This window comes from Patagioenas fasciata, chromosome 1 (genome assembly GCF_037038585.1).
Source record: "Patagioenas fasciata isolate bPatFas1 chromosome 1, bPatFas1.hap1, whole genome shotgun sequence".
Taxonomy (NCBI): domain Eukaryota; kingdom Metazoa; phylum Chordata; class Aves; order Columbiformes; family Columbidae; genus Patagioenas; species Patagioenas fasciata.
Genome location: NC_092520.1, coordinates 167,184,468 through 167,205,669, shown reverse-complemented (window position 1 = coordinate 167,205,669; position 21,202 = coordinate 167,184,468). Strand labels below are relative to the sequence as shown.

The 21,202-nt window shown below is 37.9% G+C and overlaps 1 protein-coding gene across 9 annotated transcripts in view; it reads left to right on the top strand.

Moving 5' to 3' along the window:
• The window catches only part of KITLG (KIT ligand), a 412,063-nt gene that overhangs the window by 371,742 nt on the left and 19,119 nt on the right, over positions 1 to 21,202 (top strand). For 8 of the 9 annotated variants that reach the window (XM_071799874.1, XM_071799850.1, XM_071799835.1 and 5 more), the window contains exons 2-3: positions 9,261 to 9,374; positions 19,057 to 19,119. The exons of the other annotated variant lie outside the window; for it this stretch is intronic. In XM_071799874.1, the coding sequence (XP_071655975.1) occupies positions 9,261 to 9,374; positions 19,057 to 19,119 (177 nt within the window). The remainder of the gene's footprint in view (positions 1 to 9,260; positions 9,375 to 19,056; positions 19,120 to 21,202) is intronic. 9 annotated transcript variants of the gene reach the window in all.

The following is a 21,202-nucleotide window of genomic DNA, read 5'->3' as shown; positions in this document are numbered from 1 at the left end:
AGATATGTGCTCTAGGAATACCAGTTTTTTGATTGCCTTTTGAGGAGGACTGCCTACACCTAGCGCTGTATGTTGGAATTGAGGTTGCTGATAGCATTTGCATTACTAGCAGATGATGCCAGAGCTTTTCTGGGTGGACTGCAGAGTAGCACATTTGCGTGATGTTGGTCATGATATCTTCAAAATGGCAGAGGGACTGAGGAAAGCTGCTGGACCTCAATCCCATGATCTTTATCATGATGTAAACCACATAATTTATGGAACCTCGGTTTCTCACCTTATCCCGAGTGCTTTTGTAGACCAGCAATGTAGACAGCAGCTATAAAAAGTCAGGAAATGAATAGTCTCATGATATATAGTACAATACTGATGTGAAAAAACATCATTCTTCCATGCTGTCAAAGTTTATACTGGTGTTGGTATATCTGAGAGATCCAAATAGGGTTCTTTAATCACATCCAAGTTCATAATTGTAAGGATGTAATACAATTAAGGTAGGTGGATGAAACACACTTAATCTTGGCTGTACTGGCATCTAGTTTTAGTCTGTGTTCAGCAATTATCCTTTTGTAATGAGATCTCTCATATTGAGCAGGTCAGTGAAATTAGTTCTGAATTTGCATCCTGTAAAAATACAGGGCCTATCAGGGATGTTATTAAATGAATTCAGAGTTCATAAACAGAACAATATCTTTCTCTGAATGTGTGTTTGCTTTAAGATCAAGTTGACCAGTCTGTGATTTACATTTCAGAAATCATTGTCTGGTTATACAAGAAAGTATAAAAGGATTGCGAAAAGAAGAGGGGAAAAAAAAAAAGAGAGAAACTTGCATAAAAACTTTTAAACTTTCTATAAGAATTTCTTTTTTCCTGATGTTTTCTTTCCAGATGCTCAAGTGTGAACTGAAAACTCTTCAGATTTATAATACAGTTTACTTTCTAGGAACATTTATGTGCATGAAAGAGTAAGAATGCACTTAACCTATTTTACTTTATACTACAAATCAAATACTAGGGAGGACAGAGACATTTTCATCATGTACATGGGTTTCATTGTATGCCAAGTATCGAAATAGATGATGTTTTTGCTGTTCTTGAATTTTTTTATTTTTTAAATTTTCAGTATAATAGTTGTCCCAGCCAAATTCCATGTGCTTTGTAGCAAATGGTAAGAAATAAAGATGCAATACAAAATTTCTGTAAGAACTCTTATTCCATTTTCTTTACTGGTTCTTGAAGACCTAAGATTAAAAGGGGTGACTCTATATAGATTTTCATTATAATTCAAAAGAATATTCAAGATAGTGGATTTTTTGCACAAACTGGGCAAACAAGCAGAACATCTGAAACAGATCTTTAAAACCAATCTTTAATTGAGTATTTTACTTAAGAGAATGACTTTTCATTCCCTGAGGAAGTCAGATTATCCAGCTCCGTATAGCGTGAGAATCTTGTCCTCCCTGCCAAGATAATCTTGTATCTTACTTTGCTTTCCCCTTTCAATTACTTAAAAATGCCTTTGGATTTATGCTAGAAAACTCTAAAAAAGTTCTCAGGAGAGGAAAAACAAAACAAAACAAAAAGACAACTTCCTCTTCGGAGCTTCTGGGAGGTTTTGTTGAGTCAACTGAAATCCGATTTTCTACTGATTTCTATTTTGATTGTGTAGGTATTTTGGCTCTCAGTGTCTCCATTAACTGAAGAAGTAGATATTGATCTCTATCACTCTAAAGTCGTACAGAAAAATGTCCTGGATGATTGTAATGGAACTTTACAAGACAGGGAAAAAAATAACTCTTGACAGTACTTATGTCCTAAAAAGACTGTGCTAAGTGCAAAACCCATGAAGATCCTCATAATCTCTAATTATGACTTAACAGGAAGACTTCTTTCAAAATATGTGGGGGGGGTTGTTTGTTTATTTGTCTGTGGTTTTGTTTATTTTGTTTTGTTGGTTGTTGGTTGTTTTTGTGTGTGTGGGTGTTGTTGGTTTTTGTCCTTTTTTTTCCATAAAACTCCAGGTTCTGTGCAGAACTAAAATTCCACCTGATGGATGTTAATCAGTAAATATTTATTTTTACAACATTACCACAAGGTCTGGAGGCAACATCCATATATAAGTACCTGTCTTTTGGTAACTTCACTTCCCAGTGTTTGGGAACTAAACAAACTGGCTGTCATCCAGGACACATTTAGGATGCATGGAAACTGCCTGAATCCGTGATTGTCAAGGGAAATTAAAGAGTGGACAAAATTTATTATGGGACAGATAACATTTTTAAAGAGCCAAAGCCAACATTTTTAGAACAGCCAAATATTTTGCATTGGTATCCTTACAGGGATGGCAGACACATATATTAATTTGCACATTAAAAACACTGTTTTGTAGTTTACTGAACATAATTGCAAAATACATTGATTTGCAAGGCAAACTGTATCAATTTACACTTCTTGCTTATTATGTTCATCTTGATTACAGCTGAAACACAGCAGGAGTGTGGTTGCACCTTGCTAAGTGCAACAGAAGCACATTGGCTGAAGCAGCCTGCTGCTTCTGCATCTGTCAAGGAGAGCTGGAAGGAGTAGAGGATGATAGTAATTGGCCTGAGGTTGCATGAAATGAAGTTGGCATATAGTCTTAGCAGCTTCCTAGTTTGCCCAAGATCTGGATGGTGGGAAAGAATAGTGTGATTCATCACTTTCTCAGCACAGTAAGACCATTATCTTAAATTTGTTTGTCTCAAGAAAAGGGTGTGCATAACTTGGCGGAACTAGAGAATGTTTTCTCCTTCCAGCTGAAGAAAAAGTAGTGAAGAAAAACTAGTTCTGCATTAGCATTTAACAGATTTGGAACAATTTTTATCCATTGACCTGAACAGAGTTATTTCTGATTCATTAACAGTTACCTTAGAAGGGAACAAGGTCTGTAAGCATTTGGATACAGCAGTTGGCTTTTCCTTTGCACATGTGGCTGGTGGAGTCCAGCAAGTGCCACTTTAGCGTTCTGCCACTAAATGGAAAATTAGCTGAAAAATTCTCTTCTTTTCATTTGTCATTAGGCATTCCAGAAGTACCACCCAAGAAAGTGAGTGTACAAAAGTTAGGGGGAAGAGGTTTTAAGGTTGGAAACATCATAGAAAGACAAATACATAATGTCACAAAAAGATCAAACAGCTGTGAAAGCAGGTTGCCTGTTGAACGCCTTTGAATTTAGGGGGCAATGCCACCTTTTCCTGCTTATGTTTATAACAAGAACTCATTAATTTCCTTGTCCCTTACCCCATGAAGTACCCTTATATTATTTGTTTTAGATATTATATGCAGAAGTGGGTATAAGAGTATTCTGCACTTCATAAATAACATAAATAATATGTTCAAATATTTCATGTCTAGAGCACTCCAAAACTTACACTGAGATAAGTGACCAGCATTTCTGTAGTCTGTGTTTAAATCAGAATCTAAATAAATCACTCTGATACTCCCTGCTGAATTTTGTTTACTTTTATCATAATTCTCCTCACTACACATCATTGTTTAAAAAAATGAAGAATAGTATCAGTCACTAGAAAAGTATGCATCTGCTTTTTGTAATCTTAACAAAGCTTATAGGGTGTGATCCAAAGATTTTTTTAGGTGTCTCACCCCAGCAGGGTGACTCACTGAGCTGGAGTTAGCCTCTGTTTTGTTCAATGGACTGCCAAAAGGTTATTCAAGAAAACTCACATGTTGACTGGGGAGTTTCCCAGAAGTTAGGGCGCCCAGATGGAGGAGCATGTGCGAGGCGAGGATACACATAAACGTTCTGATGCCTGTGCAGCGAACTGTCTTTTTTTTTTTCTCCCTATGTAATGGCTTGCCATTTATTCAGCATAAATGTTCTGAATAATAAGGTTCAGGAGAACCAGTGTATCCCCATTTTGCCCCTTCTGGCTAGCAAGCCATCATAGGTGGGAAAGTGCCTCTGGTGGTAGTTACAAGGGAGATGACAGAGGAACAGATCTCCACTCCCGTGAGCTGGAATTACCTTGGTTAGAAGAAATTTAACCTTGGTCTGTCACTCATTAGTAAATACCCTAGTTGGCAGGCTATTATGTTCGGTGAGACCAGTGCGTATTTTTTGAAGGACGGGGATGGGTGTACACTGGACTTAATGCTTCAGCTATGTGTTTTTCAGGGATCATGCAATGTTTACTCCAGCTACACTGAAGTTATCTCCAGAGTACCTGAGAGCATGTAGGAACCTTTCCAGTTCCAATTGTGCTTGCCAAAGTACATCACTGCTTCCAGAACTAGGTGGTCATGGGTGGGTGACTTTTTTTCCACACCTAACTTCCTCTTTTGGGGTTGGAGCAATATTTAGCATTTAAGCAGTATTTAGGCACAGCCATTTAGACTATTAAAGTTAGTGCTGTCATTTGCACAGGTGAAAGTATCACTGAATAACATGAAAACGGGAATTGGATTACATTCTGTATAAATGCTGTTCTTTCAGTGGAAAATAATTCCACACTGATGGTGAATTTCTTAATTGGTTAAAGACAATCCTTCCATGACTTTAATGATCTCTATCACAACAAAATATCTAGATAGATTAATAGACATATGAGATACTTATTGTGCTTTTATGCTTCTGAATGCTTTGTGGTTAAAAAAAAAAAGCAAGATCTTTTCTTGCTGTTTAATTTTTCTCTGAATCTTCTTACAAAAGGCTTTATAAGGCTTAAGTATGAACACTGTTAGCTATCCCAAACTGACTAACCAATGTTTTCTATGGCAGAAGTTCACAAGATATAGCTCTCCAAAGCAGCGTGCAAACACTCCCTGGGGAGCCAATATTGAGAGATGTTCCTACCTCAGCATTAGGAGAAGTGAAAAATAAATTTGGGAAGCCTGGCCCAGGGTAAATGTTGTTTCACATTGTCGGCTAACCCTGATGCAGATGTGGCTTGGTTGGTTAACTGAATGATTTATTCAAGAAACTGGGCTGAAAAATTCTGTGGCTAACATGCTCTGAATGCAAGAAATTTTATAATGAAGAATCTATTCATCTGTGTAGTTACTACATCTCCCTGTGCTTAAATAGTTTTTTTTTTCATTTTATTATTTGCCCTTTTTTTTTTGGTGGATGATTTCTCCCTAGTTATGATTAGAATTGTTAGGAGAACAAACAGATATTTGGAAATATCCAGACTTTCCAATATTTGTCTTATTTAGTAATGTGGTATTCCCCTTGCTGCTTTTCACTTAAAGAATTAGCTGAACATTAACCAGCATGACTCAATATCTTTGATAGCATACTGTGAAAAAGATGCTAACACATTCATTCAGTAGCTTTTGTCAACACTCCAGATGATAAATGAAGAACAAACATTAAAAAGTTGTTGATTTGCAACTGAAAGAATGGGCTTCAACACTCTGGATCACGAGCTAAGCCTCTAAAATGCTGTTAACCAAAATTCTAGATTGTGTCACATAGGCAATAATAAAAATCTTTTACAGAAAAATCAAATGTGTATACTGTAAATCTTTGATCTGAATTATCCTTTCCAGTCTAATCGTTACTTTTCTCCCCTTTCACAAAATCAACTTAAATATCCAGTATTTAAGAGATTTCAGAATACAAAAACAATTGAATAATTTTTGAGTCAAAAATAGGAAGAGGCCTTGTGGTATACAGGTCTGCCTCCTGCCTGCCACTTATCTTCAATTTAATGCTAGTAGACAATGTGTGATTAAATCCTGTGGCCAGCTTTGAAAATGCCATTTTAGCTTGGAAGTAATTATACATGGAAATCTGTTACAAGTGTTATGTGGGTAACATTCATTTATGCTTAGTAAAGTGTAAAACTGGAGTCTCTATTTATAAAGCTGTTGTTTAAGATTCCCTTTTGTTCTGTCCTTGATTTAATTCAGTCTATACAAGTTTTGCTCAAACAGCAGGTTTGGTCATTAGTAAATAACACAAAAATAGCTTAGCTCTTTGATCTAAACAGTTCTTACATACAATGTGCCTGTAGGCATGTGTAATATAAATATTTTGTAAGTGCAAATAATTAAAAGATTTTGGATAATAGGCATGTTGAAACTAGCAGTATATTGCAGATTTTCAGTTCCTGTTGGATGAGACAGGGAACAAATAAGCAAGAAAAACCTCAAATCTTCTCAAAGATTATAAAGCATTTGTTTTAATAGCAGTTATAAAAAATTACTATGCTTTAAAATTCCATTATTTACATAGGAAAAAAACGTGTTCTTGTTGATTTGCATAATTATAAAATGTGTAGTGATTTTAAGCTTCATGTGTGGGGTTTCTTTAGATCCAGAAGTATGAAAACTGACAAGATGCATCAGAGTTCTGGTTTTATTTCGAGAGTGCTGCCACTTTTGTTAATATTCCTCAGTCAATCTGGCAAAAAACTATTTCCAGTTAAAGAGTGTTGTTACTTTTTTGATTGTTTAACTGTTAGGTTAAACATTGTCCTATGACAGTGACACAAGTCAGTGAACAAATCCCATCTTCCTTTACATACTATTCAGTGGTGAAGAACCCAGTAAAGAAATCAGTGATTTCTGGTGTGGACTCCATCTGCGAATGGCACATCAGGGAAATATCCCTGAATCCCAGGAAGTGTAGCTGCAAGTGTAGTGTTTAACCCTGAAGGTAGAACTGCTTTTCTGAAATTCTTAAAAGTGGTATAGTTAGTCCATTTTGGAGCTGGTTGTCATTAATTTCTTGCCTTTTTTATAGCAGTTGTGTTCCAAAAATCACAGTGGGGAAGTAGTCTGTCAGCCTGAGGTCCCCTTTGGTTTCCACTGATTCTGGAATTTATGTGAGGAGGAGGAGATGTTTCTCTGGCTACTTAAGTCTAGCTCTTAAATTACTTTGAGCTTCTATACACTACAAAGAAATCTCAAAGGTCCTTTCAGATACTAGCAGCATTGTTGTCACTGCTATATGCAAAAGACAGAATCACAGACTCATGGAGTAGTTTGGGTTGGAAAGGACCCTCAAAGATCATCTGGTCCAATGCCCCTCTAATGAGCATCTTCAACTAGATCAGGTTGCTCAGAGCCCTGTCCAGCCTGGCCTTGGATGTGTCCAGGAATGGGGCATCTACCACTTCTCTGGGCAACCGGTGCCGGTGTTTCACCACCCTTATTGTAAAAAATTTCTTCCTCATGTCTACCCTGAATCTCCCCTCCTTTAGTTTAAAACCATTGCCCCTCGTCTTACCAAAGCAGAAGTACAAACACACCGAGGCTGTCCAAATTACTCAAGAGGAGGAATGTCAGCAGAACCAGGTTCCCACATTCCAGGTCTCACTACCTTTTCATTAGAAAGCAGGGAATAGGTACAGGGTTGTTATCTCTTTTGTCTCGAGTGTGGCTCCAAGCATCTCCTGAGAGCTTGGCTTGTGCATATATGTTTAACTGCAAAGCTGCTGCATAGCACAAGATACAGAGGTTTTGTAAGACTGTTAAGTACCTAACTTCATGTTAAGTACTTAGTGTCAATTCTTCACATAGGTAATTCTTCTCAAAAATTATTTCTACAAATATTAAATTAAAAGTATTTCTAAATTCTAGTTATGTTGAAGCAAGAGGCATTCTCAAAAGACATGCTGCATATTCAATGTGTGCTTTGCTTAGAATATTTTTGTGATCCTGTGGAAAACAAAAATTGAAGTTGTCTGCTGGTACAGCTGGCTAAACCATCTCATCAGTGCTAGTGCAAGAGGCAGGGGAGGAGGCTAGATTGTCTTTTCCAGCAGCAGCCCACACTGGTTTTGCCTAAATGAGTCAGGAAGCAATATTCTAAGACAGCAAATGACCAGTTTTGCTTGACATGTAAGATACATGTAAGACTTAAGAGATATAAGATACAAGAGAGAGATTTACTTGTCATTTAACAGCTCTAGGGAAATTGGCTGGCACTGCTCCATCATGTTTATGTAGCTCCCCAGCGATCTTCATCATCGTACTTCCCTAGCTCCTCTAGGTTACTATGATGATACTTAATCTTTTAAATCTGTGATTTTATCTCTCTGCTTTTCTAGGGATCTTAATCTATGTTGCTTGATTTGCTTTGGTTTTAAATGGAATGGTTGGATAGTGTTTGAAGCCAGTGCTGGAGATGGGTGCTCTCTACTTGTCACAGGGAACAGACAGGGCTGAGATGCATCTTAGTACATGCAAAAGCAAATTCTTGTCTCAGTCCTGCGCTCATGGAGGCTTGGGAGCCTGCACAGGCAAATTCCTTACTTGCAGTAAATGTACACCATCATCGGCTCTTGCTGACAGCTTCAGTCAGCTGGCACAAGAAGCTTCACAACCCGAGGCAACTTTTGATTATCCATAACTTAAATGCTTTAACATTCTGGAAATAAAGATCTGTAGCTTAAACTTGGCACAGGGCTCTGTGGGAAACCAGCAAAACACAAGGAACAACAGAAGGCGAGGAAGTTCAGGCAGTGTAGCCAAGGAGACACCCAGGTGCATTGCAGCTAGTTATCTGGTGCTTTTCTGGCTCTGTCCCACAAGCCTTTGTGAGTACATTGCTCTGCTATTCCTAACAGGATTTAGGAGGGGATGTAGTGCCAAAGCCAAACTGCCACTCCTGAGATGCCAGGGCACATCACTTAAAGAAAAATGTATTGTACTGCTGCTTGAGATCTCAGTATTTGACCAGAGCTCAGTTGTAGTTTTGCTTGCAGTTTAAGTACCCAAATCTAATGGCCGTGATTATGAACTTTCTCCTTTTATCTTGCTGTGGTCTGGTATAATTTTGTTCCTTATCATCCATTATCACATTAAGGGCACAGGTTTATCAAATGCCTTATCAAGTGAATGACAAGTATTTAGTTAGTTTTGTGTCAATGATGAAGAAATATTGCAAAGTTTGCCTCTTGCTCTTCTTTGGTATTGGTAAACTTTGCAGAAACTCACCTAAGTGGGATCCTGTGCAAGTAATCTGATGGCTCAATACCAGGTTTTCCATTATAACTCTAAAGGCACTTGTTTCCAGAAAAGATCAATTAAATGCATTTCTGTGGATCCTTGCCATGAAATTATATTATAGTGTTACAAGTATGTCCTCATGAAAGATGAAGAGTATTGTTGCATCTAGACTTCATATAGAAAAAACATTATTAGAATTTCTTGTTACTTCACATTTGGAAATTGCTTACTTGGGGTTTCTTGTTTCTTGTTTTTTTCTTTCTTTTTTCTTTTTTTTTTTTTTTTTTTTTCTCGCTAAATAGACTTGGATTATCACTTGCTTTTGTCTTCAACTACTCCTACTTAATCCTCTTGTCAAAGCCCAGAGTTCCTGTGGGAATCCAGTGACAGATGATGTGAATGACATTGCAAAACTGGTAAGTAGCTTTTATTTAAAATTATTCTTTATGTTAAACAATAATCAATGGCTAATGGCACTTAAATTTTTAAGCAAAGTTAGCAAATCTATATTAGAACCAGAGAAATATTTTTTAAAAATCTGTCAACATCTGTTACTTGATCAAAACCAAAACCTTTCTGCAGAGAGCTGAGAATAGTTTCAGTGTTCACCTTATTGACCAAGCTCAAGTATATGTACATATGTGCTTTCCTCCTTCCAAACTTCCATAAAAATTGGCAAAAGTCTTGATTTCCTCAAACATTGCCTGGAATCCAATTGCTTCCCGTGCAGATGAAGGATTATTGTCTTTGTGTTACTGATTTGTGTGGAGCAGACTGGCAGCAAAAACAACTGAAATCAATCAGAAGTCTTTACCTTAGGTATATGGGAAACGTGCCATGTATGAAAACAGTATATTAGACGTTGTATCAATCAAGGCAGTAACAATTGAACAGCTCTTATAGTCTTTAGGTGTGAGTGGGCTACACTCATTGCACTTTTCTCTCTCTACTTGCTTTACCTAGAAGTTAAAGTTTGAAGGACTCATGGCTTCATGTAAGAACTGAATCAATTTAAGTACATTTTAGCTGTTACTTAATTGAACACTGCATTAACCTGAAAAACTACATCTCCTTGTGTGAAGTCAGTGATTATGCTAACTTGCAGTAGTGCAGGGTTTAACACGGAAGTTTTTTGAGAAACAATATATACTGAACACTTAACAAGTGTACCATCATTTACATATTAACTTCAGCTGAAACTTATGGCTTCATTATGGAAAAACAGTTGCAATACCAGTGTTAATATTATCAAACACTTGCATTTGCTGCCAGTGCAGTGTTCTTAACTTGCTTTCTCTTGGCATTGTTACATACATTGGCACATGATCTAAGTTTCGGGGGGGGTGCTCTGCAGTTCTACTCAAATGCTTAGCACTTCACATTAGTTCCTTTAGGCAGAATTCTGAAGTATCATTATGTTTATTCAAGATAATATTTCATCTCTTGAAAGAGTATTAAGCTTTGATTTAAACCTGTTGAAAGCATGACAGAACAACAGAACTCCTGTGAGGGCTAGTGAAGTTGTCTAGTACAGGGTTAGCAATAACTTTTTGTCAATTATGTATCCTCAGAACAAATGTTTGAACTTTCCTTTTAGGACAATTTAAACTTCAAGAATGCATAAATACAGGTTACAAAAATTTGCATGCAGCCGGAGAAATCACACTTTGCTTTTGAGATAAATTATGAAAGAAACCAAACATCATAAAAATTTAGTTTAGTCTTTAATTTAACTGTGATGTTCCATATTCTGTTCTTACCTCTTCCTCCAGACTACTCCAGCAACTGAAGTTCTTGCACATATCCCTGCAGTACTATGTTTTCATTCCCCCACCCTCTTCCACATCCCCTCTTAGTTCTCCACACACAGCATCGTTGCTGGTTCCCTTGCATGCACCCTGGGCATGATGCCCACCTGAGCAGTGTTTTGAGAGCTGGCCAAATTTTTACCCCCTTCTGCTCAGGCTGCTGCTGGGCAGGAAAGACTGTGTGGCGACTGTTCTGGTGTATATGTTGCTTGTCCAGGAAGAAAACCTCTGTCCAGGTTACGCTGCACTTCTGCTGCTGCCAAGCCTGAGCAGAGAGCCGTAGGGCCGAGCTCCTCTGGCTACTCCTCGGTGAGGATGCTGTACGGTCCTTCTCCTGATTTGCACCCATACCTTTCAGATCTCTCTACCAAACAGAAAATTTGGATGAAGTTAACTAGCAAGTTCAAAGATATTTTGGGTTGGAGAAATAACAGAGAAATGCAGAAAATATGAAGCCCAGACACCTGGATTGTCTCTGTTTTGAGTTGTGCATCTAAAAATGTTTTGAGGAAAGTCCCTGTTTGGCTGTCTGTATTAGTATTTGCATAGATTTTTCATGTGAAAATAATTTCTATAAAGCCACTTGAGAACTGAAAGGATAACATGGAAATAAGTTTAGTATCTTAAATTTAGTATAAGAACTCTTGGTTTCAGTTAAACCAACTGTATCACAAGTTGGTCGTTCTCTTTTGAAATGTTACACCATGACTACTTGACATTGAGAACAAAATGAAAAAAACCCTATATTTCATAAGGTTTAAAGTACTTTTAAAACAAAATATCATTAGCTGACTGATCACATTACTTTCCTAAAAAGTACATTGATTTTTATGCTACACTGAGTATATCCTTAGTACATATAATGTGGGCTCCAACATGATATTGTTTAGAAATATAATCATAGAATCATAGAATAGTTTTAGTTGGAAAAGGCCTTTAAGATCATCGGATCCAACTGTTAACCTAGCACCACCAAGTTGACCTCTAAGCCATGTTCTGAAAAAACACATGTACACATCTTTTAAACATCTGCAGGGGTGATGACTCAACCAGTTCCCTGGACAGCCTGTTCCAACACCTGGCAACCCTTTCAGTGAATAAATTTTTCCTAGTATCTGGCCTAAACCTCCCCTGGTGCAACTTGAGGCCATTTCTTCTTATCCTGTCACTTGTTCCTTGGGAGAAGAGACCAACACCCTCCATGCTGCAACCTCCTTTCAGGTAGTTGTAGACAGTGATAAAGTCTCCCCTCAGCCTCCTTTTATCCAGGCTGAACAGCCGCAGTTCCCTCAGCTGCTCCTCACAGGACTTGTGCTCTAGACCCTTCCCCAGCTTTGTTGCCCTTCTCTGAACTCTCTCCAGCACCTCAATGTCTTGTAGTGGGGCTTCACCAGCACTGAGTACCAGCACTGAGTACCAGCACTGAGTACACTTCCCAAGTCCTGCTGCCCACACAATTTCTGATACACGCCAGGATGCTGTTGACCTTCTTGGCCACCTGAGCAACTGGCTGTTGATCAACACCCCCAGATCCTTTTCCTCCAGGCAGCTTCCCAGACACGCTTCCCTGAGCCTGTAGCACTGCATGGGATCATTGTGACCCAAGTGCAGGACCTGGCACTTGGCTTTGTTGAACCTCATACAGCTGGCCCCAGCCCGTCAATCCAGCAGGTCCAGATCCCTCTGTAAAGTCTTCTTGCCCTCCAGCAGATCAGCACTCCCACCCAACTTGGTGTCATCTGCAAACTTGCTGAGGGTACCCTCAATCCCCTCATCCAGATCATTGATAGAGATATTAAAGAGAACTGTCCCAGTACTGAGCCCTGGGGAACACCGCTCATAACTGGCCACCAACTGGATTTAACTTCATTCACTACAACTCTTTGGGCCTGGCCATCCAGCCAGTTTTTGATCCAGCAAAGAGTATGCCCATGCAAGGTACGATCAGCTGGTTTCTCCAGGAGAATGCTGTGGGAAACAGTGTCTAAGGCTTTACTAAAGTCCAGGCAGACAACATCCACAGCCTTTCCCTCATCCACTAATCTGGTCGCCTTGTCACAGAAGGAAGTCAGGTTGGTCAAGCAGGACCTGCCTTTCATAAACTCATGCTGACTGGGTCTGATCACCCAGCTTCCTGTGTGTGCCACGTGATAGTACTCAAAATGATCTGCTCCATAATCTTCCCCAGCACCAAAGTTGGGCAGAACCTACAACTCTTGTAAATGACTATAAATGTTTTTGTAGCACTTCTGCTTTTTGAAACTAAATATACTAATTGAATTAAGGAATAATATTCTGATGACTTGCATCTTCAAAATTAGACGTAGCACCCATAGGTCATTGGGTTCTTGATCCTATTGCCCATTAAAAGTTTTACTTCATGACTGATCCAAAGAGTTTATGCCAGTAGAACACACTGTCTTTAGTAAAAGTTCTCCTCTTTCACACTGAGAACAAATTGTAGCGCTGAGGATTTCAGAGGAGCTAATGTTATGTGTACAGTTATTTCCCACAGTTACTGTAATGTTATTTTCCAAAAACTCTATCACACTTACTGGGACTGGTATGACAGTTGTTTCCAAAGGCTTTATTCTTGACCACATTGTCATGTTCTTTAAACTCTTTTGTCCACAGTCATGAATATAGTCCCATATCTGTGCACAATAAACTTGTCATTCAGCAGTAGTACAAAAGTCTCATCATTTAGCTTAGCATATTGACCTGTCTGCCTCCTATCTCATCACAAATGTTCAGACATCAGCTTGAATTCAGTATGGCCTGAATCCTCCACTGAGGCAGATTATGATCTCTCCATCTCCCCAAAATGTTATTTTTTCCTAGGCCTTTTCTTCTCACTGTAAAGGTATATTACCATCTGTCCCCATCCATTCATGTGTATAACAAAAGTGTCGATACTGGCTCTCGCCACTTCACAGACCCTTGTAAGTTCACTTTTAATACCTCCATTGTTTTTCCTGTCATAATAGGAAAAAATGTTTTTGTAGCCCTCTGTCCATACAAACTCACTTTCCTTCCAAATTCTTGGTGAATAAAAATCCAGTCTACTGACAAGTCTTTTTCTGGCTTCAACTTCTATGGTTTTGCCCTTCTTGTACTTCCTTCAAGCTGTTCCTCCTTTTTTTCATTATCAACAGCAAGCTTCTTGGTTTTGTCTCCAAAGGCATTAAGTATTAACACTGTTTGTGATGTCTTAACACATGCTGAGTTTGCCCTCTTGTCCTAGCTCCTCTTCATTATTTCCATGGTATCTGTTACACTGCTCATAGCTGCAGGAATGGTGCTCCTTGATAAACTCCAGACAGATTCTCATCCTCTTCATATCTCATGCTAAAATTCTTTGCAGCATGAATCTGTGCCTCTATCCTTTCTTCTTGCTACTCTGTTCTTTCCTACCTCTACTGTAGTTCACCTACAGGTAACGAAACAGTGTCACAATTCCCTACCAAACTCTTTTGCATGAAGCTTGATCCAACCTAGCCTTCATTTACTTATCTCTGAGTTTCTTGTTCCAAGTACTGCAAACCACCTCTATCACTGGCAGAAAACCCCTGAGTGTGACTGCAGCTGTGTTATGCTCAACTGTGTTGTATTCTAGGAATGTGGGAAGAATATGCCTCAGTCAAAACTTTCTGTGAATGCAGACCAGGGATGTATACTAAACCTAAGCTATTCAAGAATAAATAAAGCATGCTGTGCAGTGCCTGAAAATGTGGGTCATTTGCCTTATCGACTTTGTGTTGAGTAATAAATTGAGGACAGATATGTGGTGCAACTTGGTGTTAGTGGTGTTATTCTGGATTTTTACTGACATCATACTAGACACATGCCAGAAGCTAGAAACAGAAAGAAACCAGAGATTCAATAACAATAAAGATTCTGAGCATTAATCAACTGAGACCAAACCAGGCTGGTATCTGTTCATACAAAAATGACTTATATTTTATGTCAGATTAAATTTGTTCAATCTTTGTAACATAATTTTGTCATATGAAGAATGTGTCCTAAGTAAAATGATTTTTAGAAGAAAAGAACAATTTAACAATCACGTTTTGTTCATTTTTTAATGGTGAGAACTTTAAAAAAAAACATAATTTCATACCTATAGAGAATGAAAGTATTCACTTTCAATCACTTGAGCTCCTACTTCTTATGTGATGAAGATGTCTGGAGGGAAACACATTACCTGATGAACAAATGTTTTGTATTATGAAATTGTAATTGCAGCACCTGTCAATAAAGCCTGTCCCCATTGTTCTTTTCAGCATAATAAGTCACCAGAAAGATGCACTGCTGTAATTGTGACTCTGATTTTGCATAAGAATTAGGAATCTGTTGCATATATGTTTCTTAAATATGAACATCAAACCTCTATATAAGTAGAATTTTCACTGAGCTGTGCAGTATATATAGAACGTACCTACATAGTTTAATCCATTAACGATATCTAACATATTCACCTTTTCTTCCATGATCTAGTTCTCTAAAGCAATTTTTTCTTCTGAATGTTGGAACCCCAAACAATAGCCAGCATTTACTGACCAGGTTCCCTGTTGGAGGCACGCTGTTTCACTTTGCCATCACATTGCATCTTTGCTGTAAATGTGTAATTTACGCTCTCTGCAATATTTGATATTTATTTTTAAATGAATCTAACTCTCCTGAGTGAAAGGGTTATAAAAAATGATCCAGTGTTGTTATCCTGCAAATATTCTGCCGCTATGGCTGTAAGAAGTGTGAACGGAAATCGTTAGCATGTTGTCTTAAGCCAAATGATGAGGATTTTATTAACTGCTTCATTAGCAGATGAGATACATTGCAGAGATAACAGACAGAAAGTGAAAGCTCCTGTAGGAAAAGCCAAGGATGCAAAGAAGGGAGATGCAATGGCATTAAAGAGTAGGAAAGGGAAATGAGGAATAGAGAAATGGGAGTAGAAAAGGTAGCCAAAAGGAAAGTATGGTTTTCCCATCATATGTCTCAGAGTGAAAAAAGAAATCACTGACGGTGATGAATGGTTATTTTTACTTTAAGGACTTACTTTATCTTTGATCTGTGTAAAAAAAAAAAAAAAAAAAAAAATCATGATATCTATGCTTGTCTCCTTAAATTTTTCGGAACAGTCACAATTAAGAGAATTTTCAAGAGCAGTAGCCCTCATTTTAAAGCACTTGACTGTAGAGATGGACCATCTCATTTCTTTTATTCTGTTGTGATGAAAAAGTAGTTTATGGAACCCAAATCGCTTTTACAACATCCCTTTTTCATCTCTCTATCTGACCATGAGCATACTTCAAAAGCATATTTGCATTATGCAATGTTAACAGTGCTGTATTAAATATTCAGACTCTGTATGTCAAAAGGAATCTTACATTTCCCAGTTTCAGATTTTGGTACAGCTGGGAATATAGCACTTAATGTTGGTTTTATACGGATTTAAAGACATAAATCTAGATTCCCTGTTCTTCACCTCTTCTTCGAGCTTGGTAGGCATTCTACAACCATTCACCCCCACTAAATCAGAGAATTTTTGGTGACATTTTAACTGCAATGGAGGTTTATTTTATTTCTATACATTACTTTGCAAGATTATCAGTTGACATTCTCTATAATCATAAAAAATGGTATTTTAGTCTGAACTAAAGAAAATCATGCAGGCAGGTGACCCCCAAATTTATCACTGTATTTAAAGAGCTGAGTACAGGAGCCAAAAAAAGCCAGTCCAGGACTCAGAGAGTTTCAAAGAAGTCACTTGCTATCCCCTTTGCTCAGGCAACTCAGAACCCTCATATCCTCCGCTCCTTGTTCAAGATGAGCCACAGCAGTCGGGCACCCCCCACGGAGCAGGTACTCAGGGTCCTTTCATTCCTTTCAGGATCATTTCAGCAGTTGCAGATCAAGTGCTTGATTTTGGATCATAGTCTTGATGGTTAGTCTTCAACAAAATTTCAAGGTTCTTTTCAGGAAAGCAAGGCAGTACAACATGCACAGATTTAGTACAAATATATCCTTCACTCTTACATCAGGGGCTCTACCCTATTTTCTATGCATGAGTTGGGGAGTCCAACTGGGACACAAATATCACTCCCTCACATTGACTGAGCTCCATCATTCGCCATCACCAGAGCATCTGGCATGTGGAGTTTAATCAATAAAACTTTAACAAGTTGTTTCGTCTTGAGGCAGGGCTTGTATTTTGTGTTTGACACCCTCCCCCCAAGTGATCTTCATTTTTAGTAGTAAATTCAAAAATATATTTTCTGATTCACAGTCTGTCAAGGAAAAAAATATCTGAGGCTGAGCCGTATTCTCTGGCTTTGTTTGAGAAGCTGTAAGAACTCTTGGGCACTTAGATTTTTTTTTTTTCTAACTGTGCATGAAAAGTGCTTGACAGGCTCTGATGCCAGTAAAGTAGATTGTATACATAATGCATATCAGTTCTTGTAGTGTTCATTGATTTGGAACAAATTTAATCTTCCAGTGACCTTTCTTAAAGAACGGTGCTTTTGCTGACGTTGCTAAGTGTTGAATCCCTCTAGAGTGAGTATGGGAAACTTTGCACATACAGTAGCATCTTCACTATCTTTGCTGCTTGAAGCAGTGCTAATCCTGCCTCTCTAGGCACGCAAAGGAGGCTGGAAAACAAACTGGATTACCTGTTAGTGTGTCATGTTGTCAGGACATTTTTAGAGGAAGGAAAAATATACAAAAATTGTGGATGATGATTTAAAATCAATCAGATGCTGCAAAGAAAAAACAAATTCATTGAAAGATTTTTCAGTATTTATAGCATCTTGAATCACCTCCCCCAAATGCCAGGTAAATAGAAATTGATATAGAGAATTTTAGTGGTATTTTTGCATCTGCTGCTTTGGGCACATGTAGATATTAAAAAAATAAAAAAAGAAAATTGTTCCGTGGAAAGGAATTTACCAGGATAATTTGTAGAAAACTTGGTTTTTAGAGTTGGAGGAGAAAGCTAGATGTCATTGAATTTAAAGATTGTGGCTCAACACATGTTGTAAATAAAAAAATGTTTGGAATTCGCTAGTGACTGACCGTGCGTAAGTAATATCCTTGCTCATTTCCAGAACCATAACATTTTGAAATTGCTGTTTTAATTTTTAATTTAAACTAAATTTTAATTAACAAATAAAACATTCTGTTGTGTCAAACAAAATACTACCTAAAACTGCACAGTAAAAAAAATAATCCCTGTGTTGGTTGCTATAGCAGCAGAATCAAAAGCAGCCGTAACAGGATGATCTTTAACCTGAACAAGTAGAAATGCTTTGCTGAACAAAGTGTAGATTCTGGTTCACCAAAGGAATTATGTATGTTTTTATTGTCTTTTGATTAAATGGGTTTCACGCCAGGATGAGAAATACCAATTGAATATTTCTCTGATATGAAAGAAAATTGATTTGCTGTATCACTAAGCATCATGATATTGATAAACCTTTTGAAAAAAGTACTTCAAGAGATTGTGGATTGTGACAGCATCTCCCTCTTTATCTCCTCACTCAGCACATTTCCCAGATGATCAACTATGCCTCACAATAGTGTTGAATCCCATCTGTGGTAGATTGCGTTATATCATTCAGTGAGAACCCTTCTTCTGCTCTTGTCCTTGCTTTAGCCCATCCCATATTCACCTACATCTGCAAGGCCACCCTCAGCCTTTGTGTACGGAAGCTCATCTTTGCCCTAGGACATTGCTATGATATGACATATTGCTTATCACTAGTAAGAGGCACAGCTTCAAAGTTAAAGTCATGCTCAAGCATTTTTCTGACCTGGTACAGAACTAAACACAAGGCTGGCAAGTATTTATTGAGTTTCAGATGCTTGCTGAAGTTGGAAGTTGAAGGAAAAAAGGTTTAGAGACTACTGGGTCCCCTACTGTGTGGAGTGGTTGGGGTTGCGTATAAATTGTCACATGAACACTTCAAGATGTCATTAAAATATGAAAATGCCATGGAGTTTCTGCAGTAATTAATAAACCCAGATCACTTCTCCTCACCACATTACTGACTTTCATTCTGCTGGGAAGGGATAGCATTGAACATGATCAGATCAGACCTGGGAATCATACAGAGGTGACAAATAACAGTAGCAGTTCTACAGGAAACTAAATACGTAAGCTCTTGCACCTGCTAGCTTACTGAAAACTTGTGTTGAATATTTTATAGATTTTTTTGAATACAGTGATGAAAATTAAGTCTTACTTTGTGTAGTCAGTGATAACGTTTTAATTATCTGTTTATTGTAGGTCGGAAATCTCCCAAATGATTATATGATAACCCTTAAATATGTCCCGAAGATGGATAGTCTGGTATGTAAAAGCATTTCAAGTTAATCCACTAAAATGGCCCACTGGACCTAGTGGTGGCTGTAACATTTTGTACCTAGTCCTGTATCTCAGTAATTTGTAGTTAAATAATGGTTCTTTCACTTTTCATATGCTTTGCAAGTACTCATTTAAAAGAAAAGTGGAGAGATTCCTGCAGTCACTTAAAACCTTTTTAGTTACAGGAATCTTAGAAAAATGTTTCTTCATGTTAAATTTTTTAACATTTTCTCTGGAAAAAGTCAAACTATGGTATTATTTCATCATGTCAATTGAAAATTTTTGCTTTCTTAAAGAAGTAGTTTCTTTCTAACTGAACTTTGGAATATACTGTAGTATGTCCTTCCGATTTCATCCAGTGGAAATGCCATTAAAGCACAACAAATACTAAGCAGACAATAAAGAAAACCCTAAGTTTGGCAAATGGTAGTGTCAGTAACTAAACAAACCAGTAGAAAGGGACAACATTATTTCATTCAAACATGCTTAATACACAGTGATATTTTCAAATAAGCATCATCTGCCTTCTTTAAAATTTTATAACATTTTGTGTTAAAAACTCTTTCATGTTATCTTATTGCTTATTCTACTAAATATTTTTTATGTTTTTCTTTAATTTAAAAAAAATATTTTTAGAATGATGCATTGAAAATGCTCTCTGTTGCATACACTGCAAGAAAAACAAGAGAGGGAAACAAGATGAATGAAATTATGCTGAATGTTGTACTGTACTATATTGTTTAAGGAAAGAAAAATGTAAGAAAAGGACTAGTTTATCAGTTATACTGAACAATATTGTGCCTGCCTTAAGAATGAAACATTGTACACATGCATCAGTAGTTGGGGATAATTTGGTAGATAGTTTTGTACAAAGTTTTCATTATGAAAATCCAATTTATGTGTGATACACATATGAAAATGCGTCCTGTCCTACAACTTCGTGGCAATTCTAGCAATATTCCCTATTGATATTGGAGAACGATGCCAGAAGCAACATTTTCCGAGTCCCAAATAACAAGAAGATGACTGGAGGAAAAGGAGGCTGTGGGATAATGAAGTGCCCTGAGCTGTGAATTTATGAGGTATTATGGCAGATCTGGCAGTGTTCTTATGAGTTTTGTTGGAAGCTCAAGGCTTTTACTAAAACTTAGAGCACTTTAGAAAACCCAGTTTAAACTTGATTCCTTAGATAGAAAAATTTTGCAGAACAAATATTATGGAAATTGGGTACTATAATGTAACTCAAACTGATGGAAAAAATTTCATTTCTGAAAATAGCCAATATCCAGAGAAAAAGGAAGTAAGACTGGCTGCCACCATCCCCTGGTTGCCATGCATTTTGAAATTCAATGATTTTGGTGCCTGATGTGAGGACAGCCATAGCTGATCACAGCAGCTGTTGGGCAAGAGCCGGGCTGGATGGGAGCTCGTCCCTCCTCCACTGTGCTCCCAAGGGGGCTGGCACTGTGGATGAAGGCAGCCAGGGACCCTGCTTGAGTGATGAGTCTTGGTCATTCTCACTGCTTAACTCTTACCTCACTCTGTGGTTAGTTTTTGGCTGCCAGTACACAGTTTCTTTTCTATAGTTTAAATGGCATGGCACCTTGCTGCATCATGTCTAGAAACTTAGATCCAGTTTACATTTATGATGTGCAGCCAAGAAAGGGAAGTTTAGAGACAGGATTTCCATATTCCTTTTGCTCACACAGCACTCTCAGTCGTGGTGATGGAAGGTGCAGCTTTTGGCCACATGCCTTCACAGGAGGAAGTATTCAGTGGTGTTCACATCCCACTTTGCCAAATTCCTCTCTGGGGATTTCAGGTTGTGTTACGCATACCACAGCAAAGGCTGGCTGAATATGTAGGTTTTACTCTGGGTTCTGCAAGGTCCCTGCAAGCTGGGAAACCCACAGCTTTGCCGAAGGCAAATGCTCTTTGTTCAGCCTGGAAATGTGTGAAACAGTGCTCTGCAATTTTTTTCAATAGGTCTAAATCTTCAGTGTGTGCATAAAATAGGAAATGTACTCCAGGTAACAAGTCTCAAATGTCAGTGACTGAAGGTAGGAAG